Source organism: Oncorhynchus mykiss, chromosome 15 (assembly GCF_057628025.1).
Source record: "Oncorhynchus mykiss isolate SJ-2025 chromosome 15, ASM5762802v1, whole genome shotgun sequence".
NCBI classification, from domain to species: Eukaryota; Metazoa; Chordata; class Actinopteri; order Salmoniformes; family Salmonidae; genus Oncorhynchus; species Oncorhynchus mykiss.
Window position 1 is genome coordinate 46,444,321 of NC_143036.1, and position 19,596 is coordinate 46,463,916.

The 19,596-nt window shown below is 41.0% G+C and overlaps 1 protein-coding gene and 1 long non-coding RNA gene across 3 annotated transcripts in view; one reads left to right on the plus strand and one right to left on the minus strand.

Annotated features, from left to right (window-relative positions):
• The window catches only part of vtnb (vitronectin b), a 29,446-nt gene extending 14,579 nt beyond the window's left edge, over positions 1 to 14,867 (minus strand). Inside the window, 3 exon segments of the mRNA NM_001124431.1 lie at positions 13,636 to 13,908; positions 14,206 to 14,322; positions 14,678 to 14,867. Of these exon segments, the coding sequence (NP_001117903.1) occupies positions 13,636 to 13,908; positions 14,206 to 14,322; positions 14,678 to 14,735 (448 nt within the window). The 5' untranslated portion in view covers positions 14,736 to 14,867.
• The window catches only part of LOC149977928 (uncharacterized), a 222,036-nt gene that overhangs the window by 33,085 nt on the left and 169,355 nt on the right, over positions 1 to 19,596 (plus strand). The gene's annotated exons all lie outside the window — the stretch shown is intronic.

Consider the following 19,596-nt stretch of genomic DNA (forward strand, 5'->3'; position numbering starts at 1 on the left):
GGATGTGCAGAGGTATCTGCCGAAACAATCGCTGTCTAAACCAAATAAGTTGTTGATTGTTTGCCTCTCAGAGGGTTCACTGCTGTGCATGTAATTGTGGATTTGGTTTTGATTATGGGCAGTTCTCACCAGAATTGGCACCTGTGCTTGACAACGTTACATTCCGAAAGATCAGTGGTGTGTATTCATGGGTGCCAAGGGAAGCCAGGCTTCTACCAAAAGTTGACCAATAAGGAAATACATCTTTTATCTCTCTGTTTCATAATTTTCCTTAAATTCACAAGAAGCTGAATGTATCTCACCGGAGAAAGCATCCGAGCGAGTGTTGGCCATCTATCTGTTACTGTCTGATCAAAAAGAGTATGACATTGTTGCCGCCTGCAGCATTGAATGCAATGGAAACCAGAGAGCATTTGGCGTCCCTTGATAAAAAAAGATATAAAATAATAGCCAATCAGCATTGGGCTAAACTGAGTGAGATCAAATGTGAATGGTCCTGTTGCACCAAAACAAAAAGTGTCAAGAAAAGCCCGTTTGGACTGGCTTCACACCAATTACAAGCCAAACGTCATTTACAGAATGAACTTGAATTGTTCCATCTCGTTGTGTCGTTGTCCTCCGGTGGCTAGCTAACTAACTAAAATCGTCCCTTTGTAAGTTATTTTATACATGTTTCTGCCACCATGTCTAATAACCGAAAAGAGCTTCTAGATATCAGGACAGCAATTACCCACCCCATACTGGAGGAATTATTTTTCTTCAACAAGTCGGACGATAAAGGATTTACTTCACATGCCCGGCAAGGCCCTTATCTCCGTCATTAGTTGGAGACAGAGGTATCATGGACGAAGATCTGGGTGCCTTGGTAGGATCCGTCACCAAGAGGGTAATCTACCTTTACCATTGGTCCTATCAGCCAATGTACAACCAATCGTTAAGAAAATTGACAAACTATGATCACGTATATCCTACCAACTAGACATTAAAAAATGTAAAATCTTATGTTCACCGAGTCGTGAAAGAACGAAATCATGAATAACATACAGCTGGCGGGTTATATGTTTTTCTGGCAGGATAGAACAGCGGCCTCCGGTAAACAACTGCTGGTGCACGAAATCTAAGGAAGTCTCAAGGTTTTGCTCGCCTGAGGTAGTATCTCATGATAAGCTGTAGACCACACTAATTACCAAGATAGTTTCGCTCTGTATTTTTCGTAGCTGTCTACATACCACAACAAACCGATGCTGGCACTAAGACAGCACTCAATTAACTGTATACGGCCATAAGTAAACAGGAAAACGCTCGTCCAGAGACGGCGCACCTAGTGGCCAGGGACTTTAATGCAGGAAAACTCAGCATGTTAAATGTGCAACCAGATGGGGAAAAATCCTCTAGACCACCTTTACTCCACCCACAGAGATGCATACAAAGCTCTCCCCGTCCTCCATTTGGTAAATCTGACCGTAATTATATCCTCCTGATTCCTGCTTAAAAACAAAAACTAAAGCAGGAAGCACCAGTGACTCAGTCAAGAAGAAAGAGGTCAGATGAAGCAGATGCTAAGCTACAGGACTGTTTTGCTAGCACAAATCAAATCAAATGTATTTATATAGCCCTTCGTACATCAGCTGATATCTCAAAGTGCTGTACAGAAACCCAGCCTAAAACCCCAAACAGCAAGCAATGCAGGTGTAGAAGCACAGACTGGAATATGTTCCCGGATTCCTCCGATGGCATTGAGGAGTACACAAACATGGATTACAGGCAACATCGCACTGAGCTAATGGGTAGAGCTGCCGCTTTCAAGGAGTGGGACTCTAACCCGGAAGCTTATAAGAAATTCTGCTATGCGCTCTGATGAACTATCAAAAAGGCAAAGCGTCAATACAGGACTAAGATCGAATCGTACTACACCGGCTCCGATGCATGTTGCGTGTGGTTGGTCTTGCAAACTATTACAGACTACAAAGGGAAGCACAGCCAACTATAGCCCAGTGACACGAGGCTACCAGGCGAGCTGGCAAGTAACACTGAAGCATGCATGAGAGCATCAGCTGTTCCAGACGACTGTGTGATCACACTCTCCGTAGCCGTTGTGAGTAAGACCTTTCAACAGGTCAACATTCACAAGGCCGCCGGGCCAGATGGATTAACAGGACGTGTACTCCGAGCATGCGCTGACCAACGCTGACCAACTGGCAAGTGTCTTCACTGACATTTTCTGACCAACGCTGACCAACTGGCAAGTGTCTTCACTGACATTTTCAACCTCTATTTGTCCAAGTCCATAATACCAACATATTTCAAACAGACCACCATGGTCCATGTGCCCAAGACCACTAAGGTAACCTGCCTAAATGACTACCGACCCGTAGCACTCACGTCTGTAGCCATGAAGTGTGTTGAAAGGAGACAGCATGTTTGTTCTCACCAGGACAGGGAGACAGAACAAGTCATAGAGAAGAAAGAATGGAGAGAGAGAGAGAGAGGGAGAGAGGGAAAGAAAGTGAAACAGAGAAGCAGTGAAAATGTAGACATAAAGAAGAAGATAGTGTAGGAGCCAATTTTTCATGTTTTGTGTTCTATTAATTTCATCCTCATACCTCCCTGTCCTTACCTGTTGTGCACCTGGCTGCTCCCCCTTGATTTAGATTTGTCTGCTTTAGTTATACTGTATATGGCTGCCAGGCGATTGTGTGGGTGGGAACTAGTGTACCTGGGAGCACAGACAATTTTCAACCATGCTCTTTTTGTTTGATTCTGGATTATTGAAAAGAAGGTATTCTTTCGGTTCTTTCAAATTATCCTCAGGTCCCTAGTAGTAAGTGTCATTAATGACTTTTGGGGTATTTGCCACTGAATTCAAGTTTAACATTTTGAGATGGATGGACCCAACTGGACACGGTTACCACAGTGAGTAACAGAGACAAAGAATGGATGTGCAGAGGTATCTGCCGAAACAATCGCTGTCTAAACCAAATAAGTTGTTGATTGTTTGCCTCTCAGAGGGTTCACTGCTGTGCATGTAATTGTGGATTTGGTTTTGATTATGGGCAGTTCTCACCAGAATTGGCACCTGTGCTTGACAACGTTACATTCCGAAAGATCAGTGGTGTGTATTCATGGGTGCCAAGGGAAGCCAGGCTTCTACCAAAAGTTGACCAATAAGGAAATACATCTTTTATCTCTCTGTTTCATAATTTTCCTTAAATTCACAAGAAGCTGAATGTATCTCACCGGAGAAAGCATCCGAGCGAGTGTTGGCCATCTATCTGTTACTGTCTGATCAAAAAGAGTATGACATTGTTGCCGCCTGCAGCATTGAATGCAATGGAAACCAGAGAGCATTTGGCGTCCCTTGATAAAAAAAGATATAAAATAATAGCCAATCAGCATTGGGCTAAACTGAGTGAGATCAAATGTGAATGGTCCTGTTGCACCAAAACAAAAAGTGTCAAGAAAAGCCCGTTTGGACTGGCTTCACACCAATTACAAGCCAAACGTCATTTACAGAATGAACTTGAATTGTTCCATCTCGTTGTGTCGTTGTCCTCCGGTGGCTAGCTAACTAACTAAAATCGTCCCTTTGTAAGTTATTTTATACATGTTTCTGCCACCATGTCTAATAACCGAAAAGAGCTTCTAGATATCAGGACAGCAATTACCCACCCCATACTGGAGGAATTATTTTTCTTCAACAAGTCGGACGATAAAGGATTTACTTCACATGCCCGGCAAGGCCCTTATCTCCGTCATTAGTTGGAGACAGAGGTATCATGGACGAAGATCTGGGTGCCTTGGTAGGATCCGTCACCAAGAGGGTAATCTACCTTTACCATTGGTCCTATCAGCCAATGTACAACCAATCGTTAAGAAAATTGACAAACTATGATCACGTATATCCTACCAACTAGACATTAAAAAATGTAAAATCTTATGTTCACCGAGTCGTGAAAGAACGAAATCATGAATAACATACAGCTGGCGGGTTATATGTTTTTCTGGCAGGATAGAACAGCGGCCTCCGGTAAACAACTGCTGGTGCACGAAATCTAAGGAAGTCTCAAGGTTTTGCTCGCCTGAGGTAGTATCTCATGATAAGCTGTAGACCACACTAATTACCAAGATAGTTTCGCTCTGTATTTTTCGTAGCTGTCTACATACCACAACAAACCGATGCTGGCACTAAGACAGCACTCAATTAACTGTATACGGCCATAAGTAAACAGGAAAACGCTCGTCCAGAGACGGCGCACCTAGTGGCCAGGGACTTTAATGCAGGAAAACTCAGCATGTTAAATGTGCAACCAGATGGGGAAAAATCCTCTAGACCACCTTTACTCCACCCACAGAGATGCATACAAAGCTCTCCCCGTCCTCCATTTGGTAAATCTGACCGTAATTATATCCTCCTGATTCCTGCTTAAAAACAAAAACTAAAGCAGGAAGCACCAGTGACTCAGTCAAGAAGAAAGAGGTCAGATGAAGCAGATGCTAAGCTACAGGACTGTTTTGCTAGCACAAATCAAATCAAATGTATTTATATAGCCCTTCGTACATCAGCTGATATCTCAAAGTGCTGTACAGAAACCCAGCCTAAAACCCCAAACAGCAAGCAATGCAGGTGTAGAAGCACAGACTGGAATATGTTCCCGGATTCCTCCGATGGCATTGAGGAGTACACAAACATGGATTACAGGCAACATCGCATTGAGCTAATGGGTAGAGCTGCCGCTTTCAAGGAGTGGGACTCTAACCCGGAAGCTTATAAGAAATTCTGCTATGCGCTCTGATGAACTATCAAAAAGGCAAAGCGTCAATACAGGACTAAGATCGAATCGTACTACACCGGCTCCGATGCATGTTGCGTGTGGTTGGTCTTGCAAACTATTACAGACTACAAAGGGAAGCACAGCCAACTATAGCCCAGTGACACGAGGCTACCAGGCGAGCTGGCAAGTAACACTGAAGCATGCATGAGAGCATCAGCTGTTCCAGACGACTGTGTGATCACACTCTCCGTAGCCGTTGTGAGTAAGACCTTTCAACAGGTCAACATTCACAAGGCCGCCGGGCCAGATGGATTAACAGGACGTGTACTCCGAGCATGCGCTGACCAACTGGCAAGTGTCTTCACTGACATTTTCAACCTCTATTTGTCCAAGTCCATAATACCAACATATTTCAAACAGACCACCATGGTCCATGTGCCCAAGACCACTAAGGTAACCTGCCTAAATGACTACCGACCCGTAGCACTCACGTCTGTAGCCATGAAGTGTGTTGAAAGGCTGGTCATGGCTCACATCAACACCATTGTACCAGAAACCACCTGGACAAAAGCAACACCAATGTGAGAATGCTATTCATTGACTACAGCTCAGTGTTCAACACCACAATGGCCTCATAGCTCATTACTAAGCTAAGGACCCTGGGACTAAACATCTCCCTCTACAACTGATCCTGGACTTCCTGACGTTCCACCACCAGGTGGTAAGGGTAGGTAACAACACATCCACCACGCTGGGGCCCCTCAGGAGTGCATGCTCAGTCCCCACCTGTACTCCGTGTTCACTCAAGACTACATGGCGAGGCACGACTCCAACACCATCATTAAGTTTGTCGATGATAACAGTGGTAGGCCTGATCACCAACAATGATGAGACAGCCTATAGGGAGGAGGTCAGAGACCTAGTCGTCTGGTGCCAGCACAACAACCTCTCCCTCAACTTGATCAAGATAAAGGAGACGGTTGTGGACTACAGACAAAAGGAGGACTGAGCACCCCCCCATTCTCATCAACAGGGCTGCAGTGGAGCAGGTTGAGAGCTTCAAGTTACTTGGTGTCCACATCACCAACAAACTATCCAAACAACTAAGACAGTCGTGAAGAGGGCACAACAAAGCCTATTCCCCCTCAGGAGATTGAAAAGATTTGGCATGGGTCCTCAGATCCTCAAACGGTTATACAGCTACACCATTAACCTTTTGTAACTAGGGGGCAGTATTTTCATTTTTGGATAAAAAAAGTTCCCGTTTTAAACAAGATATTTTGTCACGAAAAGATGCTCGACTATGCATATAATTGACAGCTTTGGATAGAAAACACTCTGACGTTTCCAAAACTGCAAAGATATTGTCTGTGAGTGCAACAGAACTGATGTTACAGGCGAAACCCAGATAAAAATCCAATCAGGAAGTGCCGCATTTTTTGAAACCGCCTCATGCCAATGACTCCTTATATGGCTGTGAATGAGCTACGTATTCCCCAAGGTGTCTACAGCAATGTGACGTCTTTTTACGCATTTATGTTGAAGAATAGCCGTAAGGGACCACATTTAGCAAGTGGTCACATGATGGCTCCCGCAGAAAATCTTTCGTAAAGTACACAAGTAGCCATTTTTCCAATCGCTTCTTATGAGAAACCAATTGTCCCGACGGATATATTATCGAATTGTTATGTGAAAAACACCTTGAGGATTGATTCTAAACAACGTTTGCCATGTTTCTGTCGATATTATGGAGCTAATTTGGAAAAAAGTTTGGCGTTGTAGTGACCGCATTTTCCGGTCGATTTCTCAGCCAAATGTGACGAACAAACGGGAGCTCCCTCATGCGGGATGGGGCGTCAAGAGAACCTCTTGCAACTAGCCATCCCGGATCCGGGAGAATTGTCATCAACTGACACTAATTAGCATAACGCAACGGACAATAAATATTACTAGAAAATATTCATATTAATGAAATCACAAGTGAAATATACTGAAACCCAGCTTAGCCTTTTGTTAATCACCCTGTCATCTCAGATTTTGAAATTATGCTTTACAGCCAAAGCAAGACAAGCATTTGTGTACGTTTATCGATAGCCTAGCATAGCATTATGTCCAGCTAGCAGCAGGAAGCTTGGTCACGAAAATCAGAAAATCAATCAAATTAACCGTTTACCTTTTATGATCTTCGGATGTTTTCACTGACGAGACTCCCAGTTAGACAGCAAATGTTAATTTTGTATCATAAAGATAATTTTTGTAGCCAAAAATAGCTCCGTTAGTTCTTCACGTTTGGCTGAGAAAACAACCGGAAATTGCGGTCACGATAGCGCTGAAAAAATATTCCAAATTAGATCTATAATATCGACAGAAACATGGCAAACGTTTTTTTATAAACAATCCTCAAGGTGTTTTTCAAATATCTATTCGACAATATATCAACCGGGTCAGTTGGCTTCTTAGTAGGAGCGAGAGAAACAATGGGTGCATTAGTCTATTACGCACAAACCACTCTGAGAGCTACCAGCTGACCACTGACGCAATGTTGTCGCTCATGTTCATTTTTCAAAATAAAAGCCTGAAACTATGTATTGTGGAACTAGGGAAGCCACATTAGGGAAGCCATAGAAAAAGGAATCTGGTTGATATCCCTTTCACTGCTCAATAAGGACGCATAGGAACGCAGATGTTTCTAAAAAGGGTCACTTCCTGATTGGATTTTTCTCAGGCTTTCGCCTGCAATATCAGTTCTGTTATACTCAGACAATATTTTTACAGTTTTGGAAACTTTAGAGTGTTTTCTATCCTAAGCTGTCAATTATATGCATATTCTATTATCATGTGTACTGTTTGATAGAGGCGCAAGACCAGAAAGCATGCTTGAGTTTGTTGTCTTCCTGTATTGAACACAGATCATCCCGTCTTCAATTTTATCGATTATTTACGTTTAAAAATACCTAAAGTTGTATTGCAAAAGTAGTTTGAAATGTTTTGGCAAAGTTTACAGGTAACCTTTGAGATATTTTGTAGTGACGTTGGTCAAGTTGGAACCAGTGTTTTTCTGGATCAAACGCGCCAAATAAATGGACATTTTGGATATATTTGGATGGAATTAATCGAACAAAAATACCATTTGTGATGTTTATAGGACATATTGGAGTGCCAACAAAAGAAGCTCGTCAAAGGTAATGCATGTTTTATATTTTATTTCAGAGTTTTGTGTAGCGCCTGCAGGGTTGAAATATGCTACTCTCTCATTGTTTACTGTTGTGCTATGCTTTCGCCAAAAATCCTTTTTGAAATCTGACATGTTGGCTGGATTCACAACGAGTGTAGCTTTAATTTGGTATCTTACATGTGTGATTTAAAGTTAAAATGTTTCCGTTTCCTTTAATGATATTACCAAACAACAACTGGTTTGACATGATTATCGTTTGGAGCCCCACCAACCATTTCCCACATTATTTATGTTAGAAATATTATTTCAATGTACAACCTTTTGATGTCACAGTACTGAAAAATCTCTCCATTGTATCAAATTGATTTTTTTTACTTTAATTTCTGCAGAGTGAGAAAGAGAGTTCCTACAAGGTATTTACGACTGTCATTAAACTGGCAAACTTTCCCCACTTCCCCCCTTCCTCTCTGGTGATTTCCAATGAAACTCCAAAACTCCAATGATTTGGAGAAACTCCAAAGTGGAGAAACTCCAAAGTTTCTCTTCCCTTCTGAATTGGCTGATGTATTTTATAAATGAATCTTCAAATAATAGACATTTAACCTGTTTGGCGCAGGCGTGCAGCAAGCGACCCACCTCGACAAAATCCAGTGAAATTGCAGAGCGCCAAATTCAAAATACAGAAATAGTCATAATAAACATTCAGAAAAATGCAAGTTATACATTGGCTTGAAGATTATTTTTTTGTTAATCCATCTGCTCTGTCAGATTTCAAAAAGGCTTTACGGCGAAAGCATGCCATGCGATTATCTGAGGACAGCACCCCGCTTACAAAAGCATACACACATTTTCCAACCAAGTAGAGGAGTCACGAAAGTCAGAAATAGTGATAAAATGAATCACTTACCTTTGAAGATCTTCATCTGGTTGCAGTCACAAGAGTCCCAGCTACACAATACATGTTTGTTTTGTTCGATAAAGTCCCTCTTTATATCCCAAAAACTCAGTTTTGTTCAGTAATCCACTGGCTCAAAGGTGGTCAAAATACAAATACATCTTAATAGTACCGGTACAGTTTGTCGAAACATGTCAAACGATGTTTATAATTAATCCACAGGTTATCAATTGTCTAAATAATTGATAATATTTCAACCGGACAACAGCATATTCAATAGAAAGGAAAAAGTACGAAGGGCGTGCACAAACCAGCACTGTATGCTTCTTCAGTCCCCTGACAAAAAGGTCTCATTCTTCATTTTTCAGAAAACAAGTCTGAAGCAATGTCTAAAGACTGTTGGCATCTAGTGGAAGCCATAGGAACTACAATCTGGGTCCTAACCCATTAGATTTCCCTCAGGTTTTCGCCTGCCATATCAGTTCTGTTATACTCACAGCCATTATTTTAACAGTTTTGGAAACTTTTGTGTTTTCTATCCAAATCTATTATATGCATATCCTAGCTTCTGGGCCTGAGTAAAAGGCAGTTTACTTTGGGCACGTCATTCATCCGAATTTCCGAATACTGCCCCGTCACTAAAAAGTTAATAAGTGTGAAGCATAAAGTGAATAGCCAACAGAAATTGTTGATAAATATTAAGAGGTAACTTTGTTAGGGTAGACTAAAATTAAAACAATGCCTTCCAATACGGAGAAAGTTATGTTTGTTTTGTTATGTTTTTAAACCTTGCAATTTGGGGATAAAGCCGAACATTGTTTGAGAGTTAGCCATGTGTGTTCGCAGTAGAGATTGAGAATGTCTACCTATTTGGTAGAAGGGTCCTAGTTGAGGGAACAGATATGAAGGCTAGTGAAAGTAACAAAGTGACTGGTGGTTATTAGTGGCTTTCAGATAACACTCTAATAATGCAATATCTTAGTAATTTGAAGAGTAAATGTTTCACATGAGGAACAGTGGGATTGAGCATTGGGACTGATATTAAATTAGACGCCTCCATCTGGTGTTTGGGTTAGAGATACGTTTCCTGTGGAACAATAGATAGCCACCAGTATTCACTGAACTCAAACAGGATGTAAGGGACACAGTGGGGACATTTGGGACAGAGGTATGAAGAATTTAATAAGAGATGTTTTGGATAATTCTATAGTTTGGGTAACACCAGTGACTTAAGTAAGAAGGTAATGTCATCTAAAACAATAATCTCTGTCATTACATGGAACTGTGTCCTAAATTGAAGTAAATCTAGGTCCTAGCAGATTAGTTAAACAACAGGTTTCATATTTGGACTAGTTAATGTCCCAGGGACAGTTAGTACAGAACTGTATGTCAATGCAACTGGTCAAAATATGAAGATTACAAAAGAGGGGCTCTGGGATTGTTTACTTTAGAAAGTGCCTATTCAGCTTTACGGGACACCATATCATCTCATGTGTCTGAAGTATAATTCTCTATACGTATGGTTTTATCAAGACTTCCTGCCCAAGATGCAATAAACTCAATTAAGATTAAAAACTTTTAGGACTGATTAAGATGTGCAAACTAAGTACATGTTTATTCTCTTTCTTCCAGGACTGATGGAATGTCTACTACCAAGTTTTTTTTGACATGTTTATCAATGACCTCTCCCTTCAAAAGGCTTCCTGATGAAAATATGCACCTTAAAGAGCACAAAAATGAAATGTTATGAAGTATCTATTGTCCGAGTTTTGGTTGCACACATGTACATTCTCTTGATAATAAATGTACTGAAAAACCCAAATGTAAACCTGATACACAACATTTTTTGTAATGTTTGAAATAGCTTTAAATAATGTCTGAGGTACAGTGAAAGAAACACTCACTTAATATGGGTTGACTGACCTCTGATCTGACTTTCTGGTGAGGCCTGACCACCCTTACTAGAAAGGCTAAGAATATTTGGTGACACTTAGATGTAATATGGAAACACTAATAATTAGGAAGATGGTTATAATTTAGCAATAGTCCTATGTGTGATTCGGACAATGAGAAGGACAGAGAGAGAGTGCTGCTTCTGAATGAGGGACACCTGTCTCTGGTCTATTTTACTATTATCTTATGGGATACAATTATTTTCTTCAAGAAGAGAGTTATAATTCTAATTTGATTTGTTAATTTTTTACTTAACAGGCAGTGTTTTTTTTTGGGGGGGGGGGGGGGACGATGTGAGTCATGTGCCCAAAGGGGGAATTACCAGTGAGCATGGAGAGCGATCCCGTCCACACTGCTCTCATGCCGCTCGTGTACTGGTAGGAAAATGGACAAGACATAATGGACAGTAAAGGACAGTGGTGGCTCAGGTAAAATTGGAAATTATCAAGGGCCATCCACTTTCAACATGTGTGCCATTGGGAGGATGAACTGTAAAACTATCTGAAGAAGAAAATTGAGATGCCAGAAGAATGAATGCCATGAAGGAAGGGGGTGGTCAACTGTGCCTGTAATTGATTTAGGCTTGTCCGTGAACAATTTTTTTGCAGTAACAGGTTGTTTGTGGAGGTCTGCACACTGTGAAATGTATAGTAATTTAGACTACAAATGCATTGAGATACCAATCTGTCATTACCACAAATGGGGGGCGTAATGAGAAAAATGACTGCTAGAAATATAAGATGCATATACTGTTTGTCAATGTAAATGTACATTCTGCCTGTATTGGTGTGTGTTAAGTTGAGCGTTTTAAAATTCAGGTGAGAGAACCAACGTGAAGCACTAAGGACTGTCATTCTAAATTTAGTTTGGATAATTTATCAATAGTTCTAATTATGAGTTGGAAAGGCAATGCTTCGAGAGACAGAGCGATGCTCCTAAAATGTGAGGATAGCCACTAGACTGTAGCTTGGGCTAACCTTGTCCCAATCTCATTCTTATCAAGGTTGGTCTGAAACTGTTATAATGTGTTCTCTCTCTTCCCTGTGAAGTCAATGTGGTTTCTAGGTCGTGTGGAACATGTGAGTGATCATTGATCCAGATAAGGGATTGTTGGAAACTGACACATTTTTTACAACTGACTAATTGACTTAAGCTAGTTTTTAGTATGTTTATAACTATGTAAGTGAGGCAATTAATGTGTTATGGGTTAGATGGAATGATTTATGTGCAAATGTGTTTGTGGCCTGAGGCAAACTAGAAGGAGCCCTGAGCAAAAGGGACCAATGCCGGCCCTGAGTAGAGGCCCAGAAGTAGATGGTCATTGTGGAATGAGTGTCCTGCTGGGCCCTGGTTGGGTCCGGTTAAGTGGTGAACTTCACTATAGCATTAATAAGAAAACATGCCTTTTAAGACTATGACCAACAATGTGCCCTAGACCAAATTCTGGAGATCTAGAGATGAAGAGAAAATTGGCAATGCTAAACAGAGAGGATCTTGACTATGTTTTGGAAGGTCTAGGGGTCACTTGTGCAATCATTGCCAATGAATGTTTTACTTTTGTTCCAGATCACTCTTCTAAAATGACTCCTCTCGCCGAATACATTGGCACTTTTCTAAGAATAATTCCTAATAAATAGGGTTCTGGCGGTCACCAAATTTTGTCAGCCGGTGATTGTTAAGCAAAAAAACGGTCAGTCTTTAATATAAACACATATAGCATCTTCTGGCTTCCACACATAGCCGACAAGCTACTGATGCAGACCTTTGGAACATCTACATTTTAAAGAGTTTGTTAAATCCATGTAATATAGCTTAAACCTTCACAAAAAAATACATGATGTATTTTAGACACATCTAAAAAAGCATGATATGAAGAAAATGTAGTATATTTCAGAAGAACAGAATAGCATACTCTGAGTGGTCCTTATGTTATTAAGTCCTGATCTGGCTATCGTGAGATATTGGTCGGTCACATGCATGAACCAAACGTTAATGATGAATTAATTTAGAATGATAAATAAGATAAATCATGCCCATGTAACGCGTCTGTAAGCAGTTTATAAGAGATCTAACGGGACTTCCCTGATAGTACACATCTGTCAGGAGCTCTATGGTGCATCAAGTTTGTTGGAACCTCTCCAGTTAACTATTAATAAACAATTATTAATTTAAGATTGACTGAGTGTCCGTGTGTCGTTACTACCCAGCATGAATCTGCTGGCAGCTAACCAACCAGGTTCAATGTTAGCTAGCTATACAAATAATGGGATACAAATAATGTCATACACGTAATGCTAGCTAGGGAGCCAGCCAGCTAATGTTAGCTAGCTAGCTAACAGTACACTTTAGCTTAAGACATGTAGCTAGCTAGGTAAACAATGAATGTAACTAGGTAAACAATGTGTAAGATCACACACTTAATGTTAGCAAACAAGTCAGCCAGCTAACGTTAGCTAGTTAAACAACAATGAACAGTACCAAATCATGTCGTTACTACCCTGCATGAATTGGCTGGGAGCTAACCAACCAGGTTCATTGTTAGCTAGCTATGCTTTATTTGGGCTCCCTGGACATTTATGAAAATGTAATTGTTTTGAGACATTTTGAATGTTTTTTGTTCTATTCATAGCATACCTATACCTAATTAGGAGCACAGGCAATTTTCAACTGTGCTCTTTTTATTTGATTTCGGATTATTGAAAATAATGAAAATAAATTGACTAAACGTATTCTTGGACTCATATTTTTTACTGGATTGCGGGTGTTGGAATTATCCCCAGGTCACTAGTCAATGGCATCAAGAACTTTTCTGGTGTTTGCCCTTACACATTCCCCCTCACCTCTGAAGGCGTAGATGGATCCGTTCTTGAGCTGGAGGAAGGCGTCGAAGGGCTTCCCGCTGCAGGGCACTGCCTCTGGGTCAGGGGGGAGGGTGGGGGTATGGATGGTGGTGGTCGGGGCCAGGGTGGTGGTGGGGACAGCAGTTGTGTTCATAACTGGAGGAATGTTTGTGGTCTCTGGGTCAACCATGGTCCCAGAGTTGGTGTTAACTGCTGTAGTGGGGGTGTTCACTACATCGTCCTCTGGGGCATCAAATGTGTCACCGCGGGAAACTGAGGAGAAAATGCCACAGATTTATATTAGACACTTTATATGGACAGTGGTTTGATTCTATGTGGCATTTTTTTACTTGATCAAACTTCATTAAACTAACCCTGAATGTGTCCAAAATGGCATCCTATACCCTTTATAGTCCACTACTTTTGACTTCGGGCCCGAAGTAGTCAAAAGTAGTGCTCTAGAAATTAAATAGGGTGCCATTTCAGACACATCCGTTATAAATATGATATACATAAGATCATAATTTCCAGGGAGCCATAATATCATGAGAAGCAGAGCATCTTTCTTACTCTTCCTAGGGCAGGCACTGTCGAAGTCCATGCAGCAGCTGCTGTAGTAGCGACACATGGAGTCACACTGGCACTTGGTCATGGGGTTGAAGCTGTGACAGCGACCCACACACGACTCTGCACAGGAGGGATGACCCAAAAACAGTGGTTACCTTAGAACAACTTTCTGATACAGCAATGTAGGCTAGTGATTGAAGGGACATTGACAAGTAGTGGTCATCATATATAGTAGCTACAGACGTTGTTTTTATATAAAAGGTATTCAACTGTAGTTACTCAGTCCTTTAACTTAGTGTGACCACACATATTTTTTGAACAGACGAAGCTGGGCTTGAAGTATGGTTACTGGGCAAGCACATTAAGTAACTAACCAAAGCAGTAGGCTACCAATAGCTGAATTATACAAACATTTGGCAGCACACAGGTAGAGTAATGGACATTAATTAATTTAATTTTTTTTTTTTAAACTTACCCTCTGCAGCAAACGCAGAGGCCAGCGCGAGTGCCAGCAGAACAACTGACAACTTCATTCTGTCTCACTCAGCAGGAGACCACACAAACCGGAGAGCAGTAGAAACTGGTGCTCCTCTGTCAAGTGGAAATGTGAAAATACACAAAACGAAGGGTTGCAAATCCAGAGTCAGTAGGTACGTAACTCTAGTCTACGGTTTCCTGTTGTAATTTGCTTGGTAAACAAACCCAAGTCAATTTCACATGATGGGATGGCCCACTTTGGAACCACTGCATTGTGGGCAACACAGCTGATCGATCAGGGGCTCCAAAAGTCGTTCAGCCTAGTTGTTTGTTTTGTGAGAGGATGGTCAGTTAGCCATTTGCTGTTATAATCATTAAACATGATTCCAATAGGAACAGCAGTGTTTGTCTGTGAAACATCGGGTCGTGAACTCACGCAAGCGCTTTATGCACAGATTGCCACTTTTCAACAGTGCACATTGGAATGAATTAATAGACTTTACGACAGTAAAGTGTGCATGGCAGGCATATCATCAGTGTAAGTCCCTATGTGAATCTAACCTCTGTGTAACGACCTATTGATTTGTGGAGTGGAACAACAACCCTAGGCAAATATGGTAGCCAGAGCTTTCCAACTCAGTGTTAGCCCCGATGACCCGGCCGGCGCAACTCTCTATAATTTTTCCAATGACGACGTTAGAAGAACAGACAAAATAATTGAGCCCACCAACCTACAGCATTGGACATGATCATATTCCGAAATTCTGAATGAATTAGCCAATCACTGACTCCAAGTAGGCTACAGGCTATTATTTCCCAAACGTTTGGTTATTCTAACTAGCCTCATATTATTGTACATAAAAGTTGTTTAATCCATGATGGTATATTGTGGCCACAACAAAACAAAAGCGTCATCATGATAAATATTCCTATCGCGCCTTTTTTGTTGAGCAATAGAGATGCACTTTTGATTGAGTCCAGGACACCATGCCCAAATGTCCACGTGCGCCATCATGAGCAAATTGATGTTGTCCCTCCACACCCAACGCAACCACGACACACAGGTTGAAATATCAAAACAAAAATTATATTAATTTGTTGAAAAGCATGAAACATTTATGGCAATATACCTAGCTAGCTTACATTTGCTAGCTAATTTGTCCTATTTAGCTAGCTTTCTGTTGCTAGCTAATTTGTCCTGGGATATAAACGTAGAGTTGTTATTTTACCTTAAATGCACAAGGTCCTCTACTCCGACATCTAATCCACACATAAAAAGGTCAACCGAATTGTTTCTAGTCATCTCTCCTCTTTCCAGGCTTTTTTTCTTTGGACTTTATATGGCAATTGGCATCTAACTTTCATAATAATGGTTTATAGAAGAATATACCCACGTGCCACCTCCTCATTGTGGGTGATTGAAAGATGAACTGAGGTCAGTTGTGGTAATACACCTTATTATGAACAGTTATTACAAATTGTGCACGCGTGAACGAGCAATATATGCCTGAAAAAGGCCTGAAAAATGTTAATATTTTATGGTGACAATAGCGCCCTTATTTGCTGTATAGTTTTGAAGTTTTGGAATTAGGCCAAGACAGTATCTAAAGGAAATAGCAATGTATGCCGAACTTGATCAAATGTCTTAGGAGGTGTTGGCAGAATGTTTTCTTTTGTAGTAACATTTCCTGTATCTCAACGTTTCTGTTGTGGACCTGTAAAGAGATTGTTTTCCCAAACCTGCGTTGCCTGCGAATTTTGAAACATTGTATACTCAAAAAAAAAAGGAAACTACAGTAGTCCTACTTACAGTGGTAGCATACACACTTCAATGTAAAGATCAACTGTCTATTTACCTGTTGATAGAAACTACAGTAGTCCTACTTACAGTGGTAGCATACACACTTCAATGTAAAGATCAACTGTCTATTTACCTGTTGATAGAAACTACAGTAGGCATACTTACAATGTTATTCTGCACAAATGTAAACGTCAACTAGCTGTTCACCGTTAATGGAAACTTAGGTGTACAATACAGTGGAAGCCTACACACTTCAATGTAAATATCACCTAATTGATCACTGTTAATTGAAACTATAGTAGGGTGCAGGCCAGGCAGAAGGCTGTTAGCCAGCCTGCAGCTTAGTGGAGTCTGCCACTTGCACTGTCAGTGTATTCAGCTCAGCTATCCCCATTGAGACCGTGTCTGTGCCTCGACCTAGGTTGGGCAAAACTAAACATGACGGTGTTCGCCTTAGCAATATCACTGGAATACAGACCTCCTCCATTCCTGCCATTATTGAAAGAGATTGTGATACCTAACATCTCAAAAAAGGGCTACTTAATGTTAGATCCCTCACTTCCAAGGCAGTTATAGTCAATAAACTAATCACTGATCATAATCTTGATGTGATTGGCCTGACTGAAACATGGACAAAGCCTGATGAATTTACTATGTTAAATGAGGCCTCACCTCCTGGTTACACTAGTGACCATATCCCCCGCGCATCCAGCAAAGGTGGAGGTGTTGCTAACATTCACGATAGCAAATTTCAACTTACATTTTTTTTTTTTCATCTTTTGAGCTTCTAGTCATGAAATCTATGCAGCCTACTCAATCACATTTTATAGCTACTGTTTACAGGCCTCCTGGGCCATATACAGCGTTCCTCACTGGGTTCCCTGAACTCCTATTGGACCTTGTAATATTCAAATTTTTGGTGACTTTAATATTTACATGGAAAAGTCCACAGACCCACTCCAAAAGGCTTTCGGAGCCATCATCGACTCAGTGGGTTTTGTCCAACATGTCTCTGGACCTACTCACTGTCACAGTCATACTCTGGACCTAGTTTTGTCCCATTGAATAAATGTTGTGGATCTTAATGATTTTCCTCATAATCCTGAACTATCGGACCACCATTTTAATATGTTTGCAATCGCAACAAATAATCTGCTAAGACCCCCAACCAAGGATCATCAAAATTCGTGCTATAAATTCTCAGACAACCCAAAAATTCCTTGCAGCCCTTCCAGACTCCCTCTGCCTACCCAAGGACGTCAGAGGACAAAAATCAGTTAACCACCTAACTGAGGAACTCAATTTAACCTTGCGCAATACCCTAGATGCGGTCGCACCCCTAAAAACAAAAAACATTTGTCATAAGAAACTAGCTCCCTGGTATACAGAAAACACCCGAGCTCTGAAGCAAGCTTCCAGAAAATTAGAACCGAAATGGCGCCACACCAAACTGGAAGTCTTCCGACTAGCTTGGAAAGATAGTACCGTGCAGTATCAAAGAGCCCTCACTGCTGCTCGATCATCCTATTTTTCCAACTTAATTAAGGAAATTGAGAACAATCCAACATTTATTTTTGATACTGTCGCAAAGCTAACTAAAAAGCAGCATTCCCCAAGAGAGGATGGCTTTCACTTCAGCTGTAATAAGTTCATGAAGTTCTTTGAGAAAAAGATCATGAGAAAGCAAATTATGGACTCCTCTTTAAATCTGTGTATTCCTCCAAATCTCAGTTGTCCTGAGTCTGCACAACTCTGCCAGGACCCAGGATCAATGGAGACACTCAAGTGTTTTAGTACTATATCTCTTGAACCAATGATGAAAAATAATCACGGCCTCTAAACCTTCAAGCTGCATACTGGACCCCTTTCCAACTAAACTACTGAAAGAGCTGCTTCCTGTGCTTGGCCCTCCTATGTTGAACATAATAAATGGCTCTCTATCCACCGGATGTGTACCAAACTCACTAAAAGTGCCAGTAATAAAGCCTTGACCCAGAAAATATAAAAAAACTATTGGCCTAACAATGTATACAAAATGCTTCAGTCTGGTTTTAGACCCTATCATAGCACTGAGACTGCACTTGTGTAGGTGGTAAATTACCTTTTAATGTCGTCAGACTGAAGCTCTGCATCTGTCCTCGTGATCCTAGACCTTAGTGCTGCTTTTGATACCATCAATCACCACATTCTTTTGGAGAGATTGGAATCCCAAATTGGTCTACACGGACAAGTTCTGGCCTGGTTTAGATCTTATCTGTTGGAAAGATATTAGTTTGTCTCTGTGAATGGTTTGTCCTCTGACAAATCAACTGTAAAGGTGTTGAGGTGTTCCTCAAGGTTCCGTTTTAGGACCACTATTGTTTTCAATATATATTTTACCTCTTGGGGATGTCATTCGATAACATAATGTTAACTTTCACTGCTATGCAGATGACACACAGCTGTACATTTCAATGAAACATGGTGAAGCCCCAAAATTGCCCTCGCTAGAAGCTTGTGTTTCAGACATAAGGAAGTGGATGGCTGCAAGCTTTCTACTTTTAAACTCGCACAAAACAGAGATGCTTCTTCTAGGTCCCACAAACAAAGAGATCTTCTGTTGAATCTGACAATTAATTTTGATGGTTGTACAGTCATCTCAAATGAAACTGTGAAGGACCTCGCCGTTGCTCTGGACCCTGGTCTCTCTTTTGACGAACATATCAAGACTGTTTCAAGGACAGCTTTTTTCCATCTACGAAACATTGCAAAAATCAGACATTTTCTGTCCAAACATAATGCAGAAAAATTCATCCATGCATTTGACACTTCTAGGTTAGACTACTGCAATGGTCTACTTTCCAGCTACCTGTGTTATGGTGAGTGAATGAGGACCCAAAAGCGAACTAACTTAAACAGAGCTTCTTTAATAACAAAACATAGGTAGGCTCAGATAGACCGGCAGATTCCGACAGGACAGGACAAGGTTACAGCAAACATGACGATAGTCTGGCTCAGGCATGAAACACAAACAAACAAGAATCCGACAAGGACAGGAGCAGAAACAGAGGGAGATATAGGGACCTAATCAGAGGGAAAAAGGGAACAGGTGGGGAACGGGGTGAATGGGTAGTTAG